Source organism: Equus caballus, chromosome 23 (genome assembly GCF_041296265.1).
Source record: "Equus caballus isolate H_3958 breed thoroughbred chromosome 23, TB-T2T, whole genome shotgun sequence".
In the NCBI taxonomy this organism is placed as follows: domain Eukaryota; kingdom Metazoa; phylum Chordata; class Mammalia; order Perissodactyla; family Equidae; genus Equus; species Equus caballus.
Window position 1 is genome coordinate 35592241 of NC_091706.1, and position 18728 is coordinate 35610968.

General features: G+C 41.1%; 1 protein-coding gene across 3 annotated transcripts in view; it reads left to right on the forward strand.

Annotated features, from left to right (window-relative positions):
• DOCK8 (dedicator of cytokinesis 8) overlaps positions 1 to 18728 on the forward strand; it is a 207170-nt gene that overhangs the window by 82240 nt on the left and 106202 nt on the right. For all 3 annotated transcript variants that reach the window (NM_001309171.2, XM_070248073.1, XM_001490222.7), the window contains 7 exons: positions 3218 to 3284; positions 5775 to 5924; positions 9467 to 9547; positions 10658 to 10817; positions 12713 to 12849; positions 14449 to 14542; positions 15268 to 15430. In NM_001309171.2, coding sequence (NP_001296100.1) covers positions 3218 to 3284; positions 5775 to 5924; positions 9467 to 9547; positions 10658 to 10817; positions 12713 to 12849; positions 14449 to 14542; positions 15268 to 15430 — 852 coding nt within the window. The remainder of the gene's footprint in view (positions 1 to 3217; positions 3285 to 5774; positions 5925 to 9466; positions 9548 to 10657; positions 10818 to 12712; positions 12850 to 14448; positions 14543 to 15267; positions 15431 to 18728) is intronic.

The following is an 18728-nucleotide window of genomic DNA, read 5'->3' on the forward strand; positions in this document are numbered from 1 at the left end:
GTAAGCCAGCTCTGCAGCAAGGAAGGCTACAGAACGGCCAACTCCAGCCCCTTTGAGCTGACCCGGGGTGGGAACCCCCAGCCCGTCCGCAGGAGGCCTGAGTGGAAGTGGCAGTTCCATTCCCCTCTGCGTTGCTCAGGAAGTCCCCCCTATTGTCTGAGGCCCTCACCATCCCCACAGGAAGCACACCAGGCCCCTTTCAGATGCAGTCACCGTGCCCTTCAGGATTGGAGGAATTCTCCCCTCTTTCTGTCATCTTTCCAATAAATAACCAGCAGCTGTTCTCACAGGTGGGAAAACGCGGCCACTGAGCTAGATGTGTATTATGAAAAAACAAATCGAGTCACTTGGATTTCTCTTGATGAAAATTGTGAAGTGTAGCTTCTAGTGATTTCTTCCTGCAACTGCCAAAGCAGAAATTAAGTAGAAAGGAGGTGTTTGCTCAATGCACTTGGCCTGCTCAAGTGTCTTAAGTAGTATTCATGCCAACATATACCTGCAAGAGGAACGACGACCTGAAGACACTGTCCTAGCTAGAAATGCTTTGAATAACTGGATAAAGGAAAGAAAGCAAGTTCTCAAAGGTGAACCTAGAATGTTAAAATATGAATAGTAAAAATTTGATGATAATGTTAAAGAAACTCATTTCCCCATTGACACTGACATGCAGAATTCTATTCATATGACTATCGATTTTATCAGTTAGAGAGTTTTTAAAAAATTGTTGAGATCTGTAATGGTCACTGTTTTCTTTTGCGAAATCTTTAAAGCCTCAAGCTTACGGAAAGAATTAGGCTGGTGCAGATGCTGCAAATGTTTGTAGCAGCAAGGAAAAAAAGAGATGACAACAAAGTATTTTTCTGTTTTGTATTTTAAGAGGGGAAATATTTCGATGTAAAACTTAATACCATCTTATGCAAAGTACCCTCGGCTTGAAGGAGTCTTCTTGGTGGTGAAACTTTAGTGTGTGTAAAATTTACCCAGGAAGCTTGTTTTAAATACAGATTTGGGGAGACCTTCCACCACCATTTCACCCAAGAGATTCTGGTTCAATAGATCTCAGGAGGAACAAAGAAAGCTACATTTTGACAAATTCCTCATTTGCTTCAAAAATGCTAATTTCTAGGGACTAACTTGGAGAAACATTGGAGGAAAAACTCAGGTTCTGTGATCAGAAAGGGCTGGGCTCGAAACCCAAGTGTGCCAGTTCCTAATCTTGTGGGCTTTGGCAAATTACTTTATCTTTCTGAACCTCAAAAATGAGGATAAGGTCTGCATCATTCTATTGTTGTGAAGCATAAAGGAATTGACATGTGTAAAGCATTTATCACAGCACAATTGTATGCGACAAAGATTAATTCTCTTTTGCTTTCTCTCAACCACAGAGAACTTAACACTCAGTACCTACCTAAGTAGATCACAACAATATTCACACAGTTAAATACAGATCAACCATGCCAGGCAGTAGCTGGTGAGCCTAGACATAGTAAAGCCCCTATTAATGTGCTACTACCTAATGATAAAAAGAATAATCATAGAATCCTTGACACTGTTTGTTGTGGCAAAATATACATAACATCAAATTTACCATCTTCACCTTTTTTCAGTGTCTGGTTCAGTGGCATTAAGTACATTCACATTGTCGCGCAACCATCACCACCATCCATCTCCAGAACTCTTTTCATCTTCCCAGACTGGAACTTTGTACCCATTTAATAATTCCCATCCCTCTCTCCTCCTGGTAAGCACCATTCTGCTTTCTGTTCCCGTGAATGTGACTACTCTGAGTGCGTCATAGAAGTGGAATCACACAAGACTTGTCCTTTTGTAACTGGTTTCATTTAGCGTAATGTCGTCCAGGGTCATCTATGTTGCAGCTTGTGTCAGAATTTCCTTCCTTTTGAAGGCTGAATAATATTCCATTGTATGCATATACCACATTCTGTTTATCCGTTCCTCCTTCCATGGACACTTGGGTTCCTTCTACCTTTTGGCTATTTTGGATAATGCTATTCTTGACATTGTTTTTAAAGTACAGTCACACACATTATCTTTCACGGTCCTTGCAACAGTCCTGGGAAATGGGAGGAGCAGATGTCTTTTCCTCATTTTACAGATAAATAAATGGAACTGGGAAAGGTGAAAAACCTAATTAGGATCCCAATTAGCAGGCGGTGGGAGAGGGACCAAAGCCCTGTGCTCTGTGAGTCGGCCATCATTCTCAACTGGCTCATTTCCAAAGAAGCCATTTGACCAAGTGACTCTTGTCTGTGCTTACCTCTGCCTAAATATTCTTCTGAAAAGGTCTTCTTTTTAGACAAAGCTATCCAATGATAAGATCATCCTCTCACACACACCTTGAAACAAAATTCCGCCTAGTTTGCATGACTTCTGTGGGAACAGTGGTCCAGGGCCTGATTACTGGTGCTCTCAGCTGGCAGTGTCCAAGGTCATGGCAACTGTTAAGCAGAGAAACTTGGAAGGTGCACATCTGTGTTTCAAGTGCTCCTGTAACATGTGGCAGGATTATGCTTTGGGGATGCGTTCTCTTCAGACCCACCATTTCAAGGGAGAGGAGCAATTAGGGCTAACAAGAGGGCTCCTCTTTCAGGCTCTCCTTGGCTCCACCCACTTCAGTGTTTATCGACAGTGCTCAGTCCCCTGCCCCGCCTTCAACTCAGCACGTCCCCCTGGCAGGGGAGTTAGAGAGGGCCAGACATTTGCCCATGTCACAACCCAACTTTCCTCTGATGGTCCCAATGAATTCTAAGGAAAAGCAACTGAACTTTTTTTTCACTAGCTGGAAAGTCGCATCCCTTAGAATTGAGTAAGAGGGATTCCTATTCCAGCACTAAAACGTAAACTGTAAACAAGACCTTTACCTAAGACAGAGACTCTACCCTCTGAAAACACAGCAGCTGCGGTGATTAGAAGCGCCATGTTGGATCCATTCTACCCTACTCTCTGTTGCAGGGCCGCCAACAAGAGTTTTTTAAGAGAATGTGGCATCCACCATGATCTCAAATGATTAGGAATCTTCATGAATCTCCCATATTTGTCCATTAACATCCTAGTATGATTCTCATATGCATGGAGTTATCCAAATATTTCTGGAAACTATTTACATTTTTAACCAGTTTATAGATCCAAGCACTTCCAGAAAATTCAAAATTACCTCAGTTAAAACCATATAGATTTTTCTCTGTTTCTCCGACAGGTTTGAGATTGAAATTGAGCCTCTCTTTGCCAGCATTGCCCTCTATGATGTCAAAGAAAGGAAAAAGGTAAGAAAGCAAAAAATAACCCATCCCTGAGGGCACACATATTGTTCATGATTCTTTGGGTTCATGTTTTTAAATCTCACCTCTAATGCAGCTAAAACGCTCTCAATTTGAGAGCAAATGACCTTTGATGTGTCTAGTTCTATTGCCTTTGCAGTTTTTGAAGGAATGATCTGGGAACATTAGTCATTTATGTTCTTTGGAGAATCTTTACGGGAAAGGCCTGCTGGAGATGGTGGCCTGGTTGGGATAGAGAGATAAATGAAATAGCCGTGTATGAGATTACACGTCAAACAAAGCGATTTAAGTACATTTTTAACAAGCTCAGATATGCATGTGATGTTTCCTTGGTTTGGGAGTTTTTGGCATTGTGAAATAGCCTCATCGTGAATGGAAGGCGTCTTGTGCAGTAAAAGTCCAAAATTGCCACAGGGTGAAGACTTCACCAACTGTAATGTGCTTTTAATTGAAAAGAACTCAAGGCCCTAAGACTTCTCCATGAGTGTTTTAATGTTTATTTTGTGACTCCTAGAGGAGGGCGAAAACAGCAAAACCAGAGAGGGATGGTTCTGCCCCCCTTTACCCACAGCCATTCAGCGTTTAAGGAAGTGTGTATCTCTTGAGTAAATATTAATAATCACTGAGATTTGCATTAGTTAGGGCAGGTTAACTGCTACAAAAAGAGACCCCAAATTCCATAGTGGTTCTCCAACTTGGGCATGCATCAGAATCCTGGAGGGCCGGGGCCAGCCCTGTGGCGGAGTAGTTAAGTTTGTGCACTCAGCTTCGGTGGCCCAGGGTTTCGCAGGTTTGGATCTAGGCCATGTTGAGTCAGTGTCCCAAATGCCACAACTAGAAGGACCCACAACTAAAACATACAACTAAGTTCTGGGGGGATTTGGGGCAAAAAAGCAGAAAATAAATAAATAAAAAGAAGATTGGCAACAGTTGTTAGCTCAGGTGCCAATCTTGAAAAAAAAAAAAGAGATCCTAGAGGGCTTGTTAAAACACAGGTTGCTGCACCCCACCCCAGAGTTTCTGATTCAGTAAGTCCAGGTTGGGCCTGAGAATGTGCATTTCTAACAGGTTCCCCAGTGGTGCTGAGGCTGCTCATCAGGGGACTACTTTTTTTTTTTAATTTGTCACTTTATTTTTTTTCCTGCTTTTTCTCCCCAAATCCCCCCAGTACATAGTTGTGTATTTTAGTTGTGGGTCCCTCTAGTTGTGGCATGTGGGACGCGGCCTCAGCATGGCCTGACGAGTGGTGCCATGTCAGCGCCCAGGATCCAAACCAGTGAAACCCTGGGCCACCGAAGCCGAGCACGCGAACTTAACTATTCAGCCACAGGGCCGGCCCATGGGGACTACATTTTGAGAACCGCTGGCTGAAAGAAGAAATTTCTGTCTTTGTTTCTTAACAATCCAGGGTGGAGGATACTGGGTCAGCAGTGGTCTGCTCCACTGAGTCATTCAGGAACCTAAGCTGGCAACAGCTCCTCCATCTTTAATATGTGCTCTCCCAATGTCACTCTTGACACTGCCATTGCAGCTCCCAAAAAAGGGAAAAGATGGTGATGGAGGCCACACTTCATTGCTCACAATTCATTGGAAAGAATTTAGTCACATGCCTACTCCTAAGAGCAAGGGAGGCTAGTGAATGTAGCCTCTGCCTGGGCAGCCAGTTTTCAGCTATAGCTCTATGAATGGTGAAGGGGATACCCAGCTATATAGTGGCTCTTAAGCAACACTTCACCAGTGAGCCAAGGACCACTCATCACGTCATGCTTTGGCTCAAAATCTCTAATGAATCCTCACTACCTACAACATTAAAAACAAACTCTTTAGCTTCCATGCCTGCCTTTCTTCAGGATGGCTCTCATCTGCTTTCTTTCCTCCAGAGCCTATGCAAAGTCAAGCTGGATTAATCTCTGTTAACTAAACTACTCTCTCCCTGTACACCGTCGCCCTCCAGCTCTGCCTACCAGAATTTTCTTCTAAGGCCCATCCGTTTCACATTCCTCCTCCGTGAGAAGCATTCCCGATCACACCAACTGGACGTCATCTCTCGCCCTCTGGAATTTCCACAGCATTTTTTTGTATGAGTGTAGTCACTCATATTTTACTCTGACTGTAGATAATGACATATTTGCCTTTTCCTTCATTCTTGATTGTAAACTGAGGGCAGAGGCAACGTCCAGCTCTACTTCCTTGCAGTGCATAGCACGTCACTGATATTCAGGAAATACTGGTGAGTTGATAAAAAATTTAAATGTTTCAAGGAACATCTCTCCAATGGCTCCAAAATATCTAGAGATTGTGACAAAATATGTATCAGATTTTCCAGCAGCCACTAGTCATAAACCACATCTATGATTACACTTATTCCTTTGGCGAAATTTCTTTGTGGTTTTTTTTTTTAAACTCGTTACTAACAACTGCAGACCATGAGCACAACAGGTCTAACTTATTTTTCATTTTGCTGCTCATTTACAGATCTCAGAAAATTTTCACTGTGACCTGAACTCTGACCAGTTCAAGGGATTTCTGCGTGCTCACACGCCTTCTGTTGCCACGTCAAGTCAAGCGAGATCTGCGGTGTTCTCGGTCACCTACCCGTCCTCAGACATCTACCTGGTAGTCAAGGTAGTTGAACACGACCTCATTTGCACATTCTGGTGCTCCTGTTGTTGCATTATTCCCCGCGCATGTTGGGGGTGAAAGAGATGTCAGAACGCGTCAACGCATCCTCCATGATGTTCACTTCATTTCCTTCTTGACTTACTCCTTTTCCTTTACAAGCAAATTGTGTCAGATACTAGAATGAGTATGGGGTTTGGAGTCATAAAGTCCTAGGTTTGAATCCTGGCTTTGCAACTTGGTGGTTCTATGACTTTGGGCAGTTACCTAACTTTTCTGAGACTTAGTTTCCTCATCCATATAGTGGGGATAACACCGCCCTCAGTGGGCAGTTGTGATTACAGAATAAAGCCTGGCACGTGATAGGCGCCCTTCCTCCTAACCAAGGAAAGTGCCCTCAGCTGTCCAGCTCCGGGAGGCTGCTGTGGAGAAAATCTCGGATAGGGTTTCCTAATGATGTTCGTGTTTTCCCAGAGACCTGTAGTTAAATGTCCCAGAGTCCAGGCTCTGACAGTCTGAGGTGTGGGCTCTAGTCTCCAAGTTTCACTCTCCCTTTTCATCACCATCTCACAGACTGAGTAGGTCTAGTGAGAGTCAAAATCTGAGGGGCAATTATAAGTAGAAGGACCTTTCATTCTTACAATCTTCACTGTTGTAAGAAAACCAGACTTTCTCTATACACCAAAATGGCTGGTTAGAAGTTAACAACAAACATTGAGTGTTTTACCTACCTGAAGCCAAATAATCAGTCTCGTTGACTCTTTACCCAAAACTGAAAAAAAAAAAAAAAATACAGGTGTTTTGATTTCATGTACACCCGGCATTCCAGGCTTGGAACCTTTTCTAGTCACCACAGTGTTCTAGGTCCATAATCTCATTGATTCCTGCATGATCCCATGGGAGCAGCATATAGATTCCAAAAACCTCAGGCGACTTGGAGGTCACTTAACAAGTGGCAGATGTCTTTCCATTCCAGCTTCCTTTACACCATTTTACAAAGATTCGGAAAGGTCACTATAGCTTGAAGGGAACTTATTTAAGTTTATGGAAAATATAGTTAAAATTCTATTGCTAAAAGACGCATCTATTGTTGTCAAACAATGGGTGTCCTTTTCATTGCGATATTTCTTAGACATATAGAAAAGTCAGCTTAAGGCCCATCTAGCAGCCCTGTGGTTAAACTTAAAATTGGCTGTCAGCCTGGAAAACCAAAGAAGCCAAAACTAGTTCTATACATCCAAATGTTTCTTCAAACTCCACTTCTCAGTGGATGACTTTGTTTTGGCTAACCCATAGTAGTCTGCTAGATATCAGCAGCTACTTGTGGGTTACTGTTTCTTACTAAATATATTCCAGAATTTTCAGATGTGTAAATGGATTCATTTGGCATTAATAAACATTCTCTAAATTGTCTGGATAGAGTTAGAAATTTAAATCTACTCAGTAAGACAGTCCCTAGTCTGCTTCTGATTTATTTTTCTTTAATGCCATAGTTGTCACTTCTTTCCCTCTAAATATATAGTAAATGGTGTTACAATATTTAGCACGTTCAGGCAGATGCCGTTCGATCAAGAGGGGCTTCTTTCTTTCTTAGTTTTATTCTCAAACTGAACACCAGGCTCTTAACTGTATTTTAGGTGGAGTTAGCTAGTTTAGGTACGGCATGTAATATTTGCTTTAAGGGCTAATTTCAGGCTTAAAGGTTTTGTTTCTCAATTGAGGGAGGGAGAGTAAGGATGAGAGTGAATCTGATTTAAAACTTTAAAAATAGACGTTCCAGGCATTGAACCAGCCCCTCCCCAATAGGGCAGAGAGTAGCCTCTTTATCTTAAAAAAATTCCCAGGTAATTCTGATATGCTCCTTTCCCTGCCTGCCATGGCTATGAGGACTCACACTTCCTTTTACTCATAAACCGTGAAAGACCATACAGTGGGCTCTCAGAGTAGCCTGCGGCTCCTTCTCATGAAATACCTGCAGTTTCTCTTATCCAACTTGCTGAAGGAAGTAGTATCTGCTGGTCTGGTCGAATCTGGCCTCTCCTGCTTCCAGGTTCTGGAGAGCCCTCTCCTGTGGGTTCCACACTATACGCTACCAGTGCATTAAGCCATAGCATTCCCATTCCTCGCTTTAGGGTCCTAATTAAAAGGTTCTTTATCTCTATTCAAAGTTCATTTTAAAGACCACGTTTTTGTCTATTGACTTCGTGGAAAAATTAGCTTCCTTCCAATTGCTCTATATGCTTCTGACTATGAGCATCAGGAGAAAAGGACCAGGTTTTTCATGTTCACCACCTTATCTCCCCAGCAGACACCACATGGAAGGCACTCAACAGATGTTTTTTGAATGAATGAATGGTTTTTGAATGAATAAGTGAAGGATTGCTGAATAACAGGAATACCATTCAGTCTCTAGCGCAAGTGTTATGCGTCTGTGTTCCCAACCCGGGATATCTCTCAGGGGGCTCAGCTTTGTCTTCATGCTGTGACAATTGGAAGGGTTTTAAACTTCCTTTGTGAGAAGAGGGACTTCCTGCTTGTAGTCTCCTTGAGACAGATGTCCATTGAGCAACCCCACGCCACTTCCTTTGAAACTCCGGTAAACACCCTCCATCACTACGGTATTTCTGATTTAAATTCTTTGCACCTGATAGAGCCTATTAAGACTGTGTGCCTATTGCAATATGTTGACCCAAATTTATTCTTCAAGGATCACCCCGACTAATGACACAGGCTAATGGGACTTAATCTACTGGTTTTTGTCTTCAACATCTAAGTTAAATTAAATTTTCTTTGAGCAGAGGGTTAGGAAATTTCCAATTTCTGCTTCTCTTTCTCTTAAACATGGTGCCCAGATTTATGGCCAGCCAGATCCTTTACCTGAAGGAAAATGGAAGAAGATGCTTGACAGTAATAGCATTCATTCATATGACCAGCCAGTTAGCAAAGTAAAAAGCTGCCCTAGCTTACTGCTTTCAAGTTCCTTCCCAAGTCTGTTAAGTCAAGAGAAGCAGCCCTAATAGGAAATACAGGGGAGACAATTATAGATAATTTATTCTGTTCATTTATTCATTTTGTGGAAGGTTTTAGTCCCCAACCTGACTTTTACAGTGGCCATATCTCTTTTTTACATTGTAAGCAATAATAAAGAAAATGAGCTTTTCACTTCCTACATATGTCTCATGGGTTTTGTTTTATAAAATAACTTTTATTGCATTTTTTATTGTAGGCATAATACATGTTTATTGTTTAAAAATAGAACACACACATAAGCAATAGGAATAAAATAAAAATAGTACGTAATCCCCCATACAAAGATAACTACTGTTAACATTTGCTGTGTATCTACTATCATCCTTTTAATATGCCTTTTTTAAAAAAATAAAACTGTATAGTACTCTTCAGACTAATTCTTTTAATCAAAAAGCATATATCCTGGGCATCTCCCAATGTCATCAAATGTTTCATAAAACATCATTTTGATGGTTGCATAGATTCCATTATATGGATGTGATTTTTGTGCTTTCTTTTAATGTTACTTTTGTTGGTAGATTGAAAAAGTCCTTCAGCAGGGAGAGATTGGAGACTGCGCAGAACCCTACATGGTTATCAAAGAAAGTGATGGTGGAAAGGTATGATATTTTGAGTATTGCTAAATGATGACACCTTAGAATAAGCAGGTATTTTTTCAGAAGTGTTCCACAAAATAGTACATGAGGTTTAATCCATAATATGTCCCCATATGAGACACTAATAAATTGTATTTTAGAAAAAGAAGAGAAACTGGTCATTGATGATAACTTTTTAAAGAAATAAAGGATTGAACTCAACAAATGATGATGGACACACCAATGTCTAATTACAAAACTTGGCTAGGACAAACCCATATTCCCCTTGTCTTGGTTCTGAGGCTCTGACCCAGCTGGTTGGGAGGGCCACAGCGAACCCACGAAATTGAATAGCACCAGAGCTCTCCTGGCCTTCCTCAACAGCATGGGCCACTGTCCTTTCTGGTATGGATATTTGGATATTCGCTGAGATGACTGTATGTCATAAATTCATCAATACAACATAGGTATTAAGCCTATGAAAAGGACGTCTTTTCTCAGCCCACATGCAAAGGTTTCCAATATGATTTTTAAAACATGGCCTTTCTGGAATAAGACTTGCCTAATCAGCATCATACTACGAGACTCATAAGTTTCAAATAAGATTTATTGAACTTGGGACTTTGGGTGTTTTTCAAATCTACCTTTTATTCTGAACTTAGAAAGAACACCTTGGGAGTGTTAACAGGCTAATAAGGAAGCTGTTAGGAAGCTTTATAGATCTTTCTGGAGTCTTCCAAGGCAAGTTTTGAAAAACAGGCTCTCTTGGGAGCTTGGTAGATGATATGCAAAACTTTTCATCCTAAGATTCTCTCATGTCAATCCAAGTCTTGTAGCTAGCCCTAAAAGAGGCGTTTGTTGGTTAGCTGATATAATGAGCCTTGAACCTTTTTTCTCAGCTGAAGGTGTATTTAATAATTGAATGTAGCCTTTCTTCAAACTTCTCCTTTTCTAATGTGTATGTCCTGATCAGCTAGACCTCTGGCCCAAGTTGTGTCGTTTTTCTGCCTAGTCCCTCTTTTTAGTCAGTAGGTGGGGATTTTGAGATGGCTGTCATATCTATGGCAGAGGCAGTTGGCTTGGTGCTGGTGCCATATTGTTTGTTTCTGCTTGTGTCTTTCCATTCTCCTCTAGAGTAAAGAGAAGATTGAAAAACTAAAGCTTCAAGCTGAATCTTTCTGCCAACGCTTGGGGAAATACCGGATGCCCTTTGCCTGGGCTCCCATAAGCTTAACAAGCTTCTTCAATGTCTCTACCCTGGAGAGGGAGGTAACCGATGTGGACTCCATGGTTGGTAAGATTTTCAACTGCAGTGGGAAGGGGAGGGCTCCCCAGAGTTCCAACTCTGAGGTCAACTGCTTATTAGTGGGGCTGGAGGTCCAGTAAGGTGTTGGGGTGGGAAGGAAGAGGGAGATAAATAGGATGAAACACGATTATGACTGGATTCCAAATGCTTGACTGTACGGTAATCCCCGAAACAGTTATGAATGTTTGTGGAGCTTAAATATACTCTTACAGTAAATTTTTAGTTGGGATTTTATGGACAGTTTGACGCTTTAAAAAATTAATTTTCAATAGCCACCTCCTCTTAAAAGTAAAATTCTTGAAAATAACAAGAAAATGTAATAACCATCTATAGTGTGTTAAACGAAAGCACCGTGGTTGGCTCCTGACCACAGTTGGCTCCTCAGCATAAGAAGAGCCAGTGTCACGAGGGCTTCAAAAAGCAAAACTCAGGTTCCCCAGCAAAATTTCCAGTCCCTTAAAGTTTATTTTGCCAAGTGCTATGAAAAAGTAGATGCCAAAAGAATATCTAGTTACTGTTCCAATTTATTCAGCATATTTCTCTTTTTCGTCACCTCACCCTTGATCTGAATCATTAATTTTCTAAACAGTCTGGGTATGGAACTGTTCAGGAGAGTTACTGAGGTTTCAAGTCGACCCACCCCCACCTGTGGCAGAGTTTCTATTTTCCTAAATGTCTTTGGATCCAGCAAATATTTGTCTACAGTCACATTTTCTCGTGACATTTCTCGTGCATTCCTTAGCTCTGCCACTTCTGAAATGTTGCCTTTAGCAGAGGAGTGGACGAAAGGGTATTTTGTTATTGCCGCTGCTATTCTTGAGTTACTGTTGTGTAATTACCAGTCAGAACTCCTAGGTTATTTCTGATTTACCTCACTTTAGTGCATCCTGACCTTCACACCACAGTGTTTTTTTTTTTTAAATGCCAACTGTTATGTAGACTCGGGTAGCCTTGTTTGAAAGAGTTATGCATAGAGCTTAGAGGACATCATAAAGGCATAGGGTTTGCTGGGGCCTCCGAAATCTTTGTGTCAAAGATAATTAACCTGACTACAGAGGCTGACTCTTAAGAAGCAACCAGAAAATGCAGTGTATTATACTGAGGCAGAATGGCAAGTTTAGGTAGGCAATGGTAATGAGAAGTTCCAATTCAGCATCATAGCAAGAATTAAGGATAAAAGAATATTCAGAGTTGCCAATATTACAGTTCTAAACAATTTGACCATTCACAACAGAACCCCTGAGTTTTGCAGTGTAAAAGCAAACAAGATCCCCACCTAAATCTCCAAAAAGGGTAAGAAACAATCAAGCAGAGCGTCAGGGTCCCCGTCCGGATTTGAGTGTGACTCAGGTTTCCCTTTAGGCAAGTCAGCGAAGGCAGAAGCTCGGTTCTGCAGCGTGGTCCATACAGAAAGAGCAGGAGAAAGCTCAGATTCAGAATATACTCCGGCTGACCCCTAGTGTGTTTGGGTCCCAATCCCAAATGCCTTCAGGGGCATTTGAGTGCTTGCCTCTCCCGATGGAACGCAGATGTAAAAATAAAACAAAAGCAAACACTGTTGACTAAATAGAGCTTATCTGCAGACCCTGTTCTGGCTGCACTTCTGGACTCCTGCTGGGTGGCATCTGGCCCACCCTGACCTCTATGTGGGAGGGGACTACTGCTGTTCATGGCCTGTCCACTCCAGTCAGAGAAGGATTAGGGGCTCCAACAGGGGGACTAAGAGAGATAGGACCAGCGGAGGGAAATTTTTATTTAAAACAAGGATGGCCATGTTCAATGTTCTTGCTCAGTGACTTTAAATACACATATGGTAAAGTTAATAACCGCTGCGTATTCAAACAGAAAGGCGTACATCAGAATGACAGTTGTTTTCCTTAAAGGGAGAAGCACTGTGGGTGAGCGGAGAACTTTGTCTCAGTCTAGAAGGCTTTCTGAAAGAGCCCTCTCCTTGGAGGAAAATGGGGTTGGCTCCAACTTGAAGACCACCCCCATAACCGTTAGCAGCTTTTTCAAACAGGTATCTCTCCACACTGCAGGGTGTCTGGATTCGTCCCCATGATGGCATAGGTGTTGGAGCCCAAAGGGGGCATTGACGTAGTGATTAAGAGAACAAGTTAATTAACCTCACCAAGCCTCAATTTCATTATCTGCAAAACAGGGATGGTGGTGCTTGCAGTTGGGAGGGTGAGATGACATGAGGCATATGCAGCTCTTCTCAGAGTGCCTGCGATACAGCAAGTGCTAAATGAGTGTTAGCTTTCTCAATTGAGAGAAGGATCTGTTCCCATTAATACAAACTACCCTATTTGAACTATCACAGTCAATTCACTTATTAGGCTAAGGAAACAGTCTGGCTGAAACACTGTTTCCCCCTTGATCTCAAGGTTTCCTGGCCTGGCTGTTGTCCTTCTCGCCTCTCTTCCATGGGCAGGCTTTCCCGGGCTGCCCACTTGCTCATAGAGGGCAACCATTGCAGATGGCGCTCTTTGTTAGCTCAGTGAACATTGAGGCCTTAAAAAACAGACTTTCCTAGAGTAATCAAATTCATGGGACAGAAAGTACAATGACAGAGAGTGAGGTGATGGTTGCCAGGGGCTGGAGGAAGTGGGGAATGGGGCGTTGTTATTTAATGGGTGCAGAGTTTCGGTTTTGTAAGATGAAAGAGTTCTGGAGATCGGTTGCACAACAATGTAAAGTACTTAACACTGTTGAACTGTGCACTAAGGAATAGTTAAGACGGTAAAGTTTATATTATGGGTGTTTTACTACCAAAAAAACCAACCAAACAAACTTGACTTAGACTTGGTTTGATTCTGTTTTAGAAAATTTTCCATAGCTCACATAGTCTTCGTGGGGCATTTCAAGGGGTTATGTTAACAAACCAAACGCAGAAGGGATGCTGAGGGTCTGTGCACCACGCCACATAATAGAACTAGCATGGGACAGGAAGGATTTCTGTTTGGGATGCCCCCCTTCTGATTGTATTACCTTCAGGGGTAAAGTGCTTGACTTAATGAAGTCTGAGTTTTCTCATCTGTGCTTGGGAATAAAACATACTTATCTACCTATCCCCTTACCAGGCTGTTGCAAGGATGAGAGCTCTCGCCCACGTATTCCTTGGCAGAGCGCCTGTCCCATGACAGCACATGGAGGGTGGTATTTATGCTTAGCCTTCTTAGTGAAGACAAATGTGAAGAAAATGAGGATAGGAAAAAGAGAGAAAGAGGCTTTCTCCATCTTCAAATCTTTGAAGAAGGAAGTAAACTTATTCTGTATTATTCCAGGGAGTCAAATAAGCATCCGGTGGGTTTAAATTATAGGAGAAGAAGCTCTTGGCCTAGACCTCTAGCGGTAGAACAGGCTTCCTTAGCATGCAGTGGACGCCCCATCCCCAGAAGGATTGATGAGTGGCTGAGTGACAGTGAGTCAGGAGTGGTAGAGAAGGAATATTTGACAAGAGGTTGAACTAAATGATTCCAGAGTTACCTAAAATCCTAATTTCTATGAAAGGCATGCTAGAATAAAACTTAAAGATAAAAATCTTCCAAGAAATTGTTGGTCCGCACCCCAGGGGTCAATGGTGCTTCTACACTAACCCTGACTGTTTTCTCGGCAGGAGGGAGATCGCCTTAGTGATGAAGATTTATTCAAGTTTTTAGCTGACTACAAAAGATCTTCATCCTTACAGAGAAGAGTCAAGTCAATTCCAGGTGTGAATGGCTTGTCTTTATCCTCTTAAGCTGTGCCAAAACCATGTATGATTAGACACGTTATCTAATGTTACACTTTATAAAACCAGGTTTATCAAGTGAAATGTGGGATTTTTATATCAGGAGTTGAGAGTTTGAATTGGTCTACTTTTTTTGAAAATCTATTAATATTTTCTATTTCAATTAAAGGATTGATTCTGTAAGTAAACATCATGCGTTAGGTCTAGTTTCTCAAATAATCAGATAATTGTTTGAACAGAGAAGCCTCTTTTATCAAGTAAAATACAGAACTCTTAGTGTACAAAGAATAGTGACAGTGAGATGCTTTGGTAGAAGATAAAGGCACCTTATCCTCAGTTTTAACAGCCCCTGTTGTGCTTTCACAGCACCCTGGGGTAGCAGGGAACCCAGTTTGAAAACCACCAATAGCTACTTAACTATGTACTATTATAGTGTGGTAGTTCTAGAAGGGACTTTAAAGATCCTCTAATGTATTTCTACTCATTGTACAAGTTCTTGCTTTTCAATTTTGAGAAACTACATCTCAAAAGTTGGCATGACTTGCTTTTTCTCCACCTATTGGAAATTAGCTGGGAATTCTAAAACTCTTACACTCCCACAACTTAGCCTTATTTTCATCAAAGAAATACAGTACAACAATCTTTCTTGATTCCCTTGTAACATGACAATGTCTTTACTAAAACAGTCCTATTTTCTCTCTTTAGGCTTGCTCAGACTGGAGATTTCTCCAGCTCCAGAGACAGTCAGCTGTTGTTTGACTCCTGAAATGCTACCAGTGAGACCCTTTCCTGAAAACCGGACACGTCCACACAAAGAGATTTTGGAATTTCCAGTCCGGGAGGTATATGTCCCTCACACTGTGTACAGGTGAGAAACAAAGGCTCTTGGAAAACCATTGAACCCACATTTAGAGTTTCGTTTGGGTAATGCTTTCATCATCCTTCAACGTATCTTCCTACGTCTGTGGGAAAATGAAATACGATGTTTGCATACCTATAGATAATTGCTAGATTTCTTTCTACAATGGTTTACCTAATTTTCGTTAACAAGAAAGTATTACTTCAGTTATAATTGGAACTTAGGAATATGGTGGGCGTATTCCTTCCAGAAATAAAAAAATCCTCCTAGGCATTACCTTAGTTTTCCTATGTACAAGAAGGACGTATTAGGGAAAGAGCAATATAACCAAAAATGTTCTCAGTGTCTAAAAGACCTGTTTTTAGTTCAAGGCCAGCTCTAGCCAATAGAATTTACAGAAATGATAGAAATGTTCTATATGTGTGCTGCCCAACACAATAGCCACTAGCCACATGTGGCTATTCAGTGTTTGAAATGTAGCTAGTACAATGGAGGAACTGAAGTTTTAATTTTATTTAACTTTAATTAATTTTAATTTAAATTCAAATAGTAAAAAGTGGCTGGTGGCTAGCAAATTGGACAGCAAGGAGCTAGCCCATGAAGGCCTATAAGGTTAGGCCTCTCCAGTTTCTCGGAGGCCCTTCATGTGGGGGCTGGGAGGGAGCTGGTCACCATGCATCTGCCAAAGGCATTGCTACTCACATACTTGTAGTTTTTATTTTGAAAAGATTTTTTTAAGTGAAGAGATGAATGCTATAACAAACACCTTTCTCCATCTAGAAGTTACATGTTGTTTATTATATCTATATATATTTACACACACTCAATCACAATACATACACAATTTTATACACACACACCTGTAATCATACTGATTAAGTTGAAGTCTCCTTTATCCTCAGTCTCCAGGCACAGACTTCTACCTTGCCTCGCAAACATCACTGTTGTCATGAACTTACGTGTGTCCTTCCTTCCATTTTCTCTGGTTTTACACATACACACGCACACACACTCATATGTATGTACGTATCTGAGAACACTTAATACTATTATTTTTATATATTTAAAATGTACATAAATGGCTTCACATTCTTTGTGTTATCCAGCACTTTTCAACTAACAGTATGATTTTTTTCTTTTTTGAGTATGACGTGGATTCGTGCATTTTATTGATTCAATGTGTTACATTCAGTTACAGTCATTATCCTTTTTAATGACTCAGGTTTTCACAAATTTAACCAATGGGAATTTCTTAACAGTATATATTTTAGAAATATTAATATTGATTTATAGAGAGCTTTGTCATTCTTTTTAATTGCTGTATAATATTCCTTTGTGTGAAGAGGCCGTGTTTTATTTATTTCCTATTTTTCTATTGATAGACATTTGTTTTTTCCAATTTTGAGCTATTACAAACACTGTCCAGTGAGAATTTTTGTCTTGTCTCTCTGTGCACATGTGTGAAAGTTTTCCTAAGGAATATGCCTAAAAGTGAAATTACTGCGTCACACATAATACAGATTTTCAGATTTATTCATACTGCCACTTGTTTCCAAAATTGTACCGGTTTGCAATGCTTCCAGCAGTATAAGAGAGTTCTGATTCCCCCAGATCTTCACTCAGTGCTTTCCAGTATGATGTATGTGTATGGGGGACTGAAATGCAAAGAATTTCAGAACTCACCTAATCCTAGCACCGCCACCCCCACTTTTCCAGATGCACAACATTGAGACCCAGACAGGATAAGTGAGTGGTTCATTGAGGTCAAAAGTTACTGTAAGATAACAACAAAAAAACAAACAACCCGATCAAAAAATGGGCAGAGGACATGAACAGACATTTCTCAAAAGAAGATATGAATATGGCCAATAGACACATGAAAAGATGTTCATCATTGCTAATCATCAGGGAAATGCAAATCAAAACTACACTAAGATATCACCTTACACCTGTTAGATTGGCAAAAACATCCAAAACCAAGAGCAACAAATGTTGGAGAGGTTGTGGAGAAAAAGGAACCCTCAAACACTGTTGGTGGGAATGCAAACTGGTACAGCCACTATGGAAAACAGTATGGAGATTTCTCAAAAAGTTAAAAATAGAAATACCCTATGACCCAGCCATCCCATTACTAGGCATCTATCCTAAGAACCTGAAATCAGAAATCCCAAGAGTCCCTTGCACCCCTATGTTCATCGCAGCATTATTTACAATAGCCAAGACGTGGAACCAACCTACATGCCCAGAAACTGATGATTGGATAAAGAAGATGTGGTATATATACACAATGGAATACTACTCAGCCATAAAAAAAGACAAAATTGGCCCATTCGCAGCAACGTGGATGGACCTCGAGGGTATTATGTTAAGCGAAATAAGCCAGTCAGAGAAAGACGAACTCTATATGACTCCACTCATAGGTGGAAGTTAGTGTATTGACAAGGAGATCTGATCGGTGGTTACCAGGGAAAAGGGGGGGTGGGGGGAGGGCACAAAGGGGGAAGTGGGGTACCCACAACATGACTAACAAAAATGTACAACTGAAATCTCACAAGGTTGTAATCTATCATAACATTAATTAAAAAAAAAAAGTTACTGTAAGAAATACAGACAACCATCTGCACAGTTAGAAATGGACCTCTTCCTTCCAATATTGGCGAAGTACACATGCATTTCCCTCATTTAATCCTTTCTGAAACAGCTCTTGGTTTTCCATTCTCATTCCTTAAGTACAAACTCAGCCCAAGTCCCCCTCCTAGATAGATAAGCATTCCAAGGGGGTAGTAGTTTCAGTTCTCCATTCCCTAAAGGGAGATGAAGGCATGATAACGTTTGCTTACGGATGCTGTGTTTGTATCTTTTTAGAAACCCTATCCTATAATTGGGAAAAAAAAAAATGCTTGTGGCATTGGGATAAACTTGCCCCAAATGAATTCTATAGTTATTCAACTTCCCTTCAGCATTTAATCACCCATGGGAGGCGTTTACAACTCTCTGTACTCCTTGCTGCAAACATTATCCCTTAATTACATCACAGCAGGACTCAGAATGCATTAGTGCACGAATGATTCAGAAACGGAGGAGTGCTAAGGAGGACAAGTCTGGACGGATTACTATGGACCCAACTTGGCATCATGAAAAATAGTCCCACAAGTGCAAAGTCAATATTCTTTAGCTCTACTGTACACTGTAGAAATGCCAAGGCCATCCCATTAAAAACCAGGTCTCTACTCTTAGCATGATAGGATCAAACGCTTCCCTCCAGTTTGGTTCTAGCATCCTTTCTTGGCACCCAGGCCACCATATT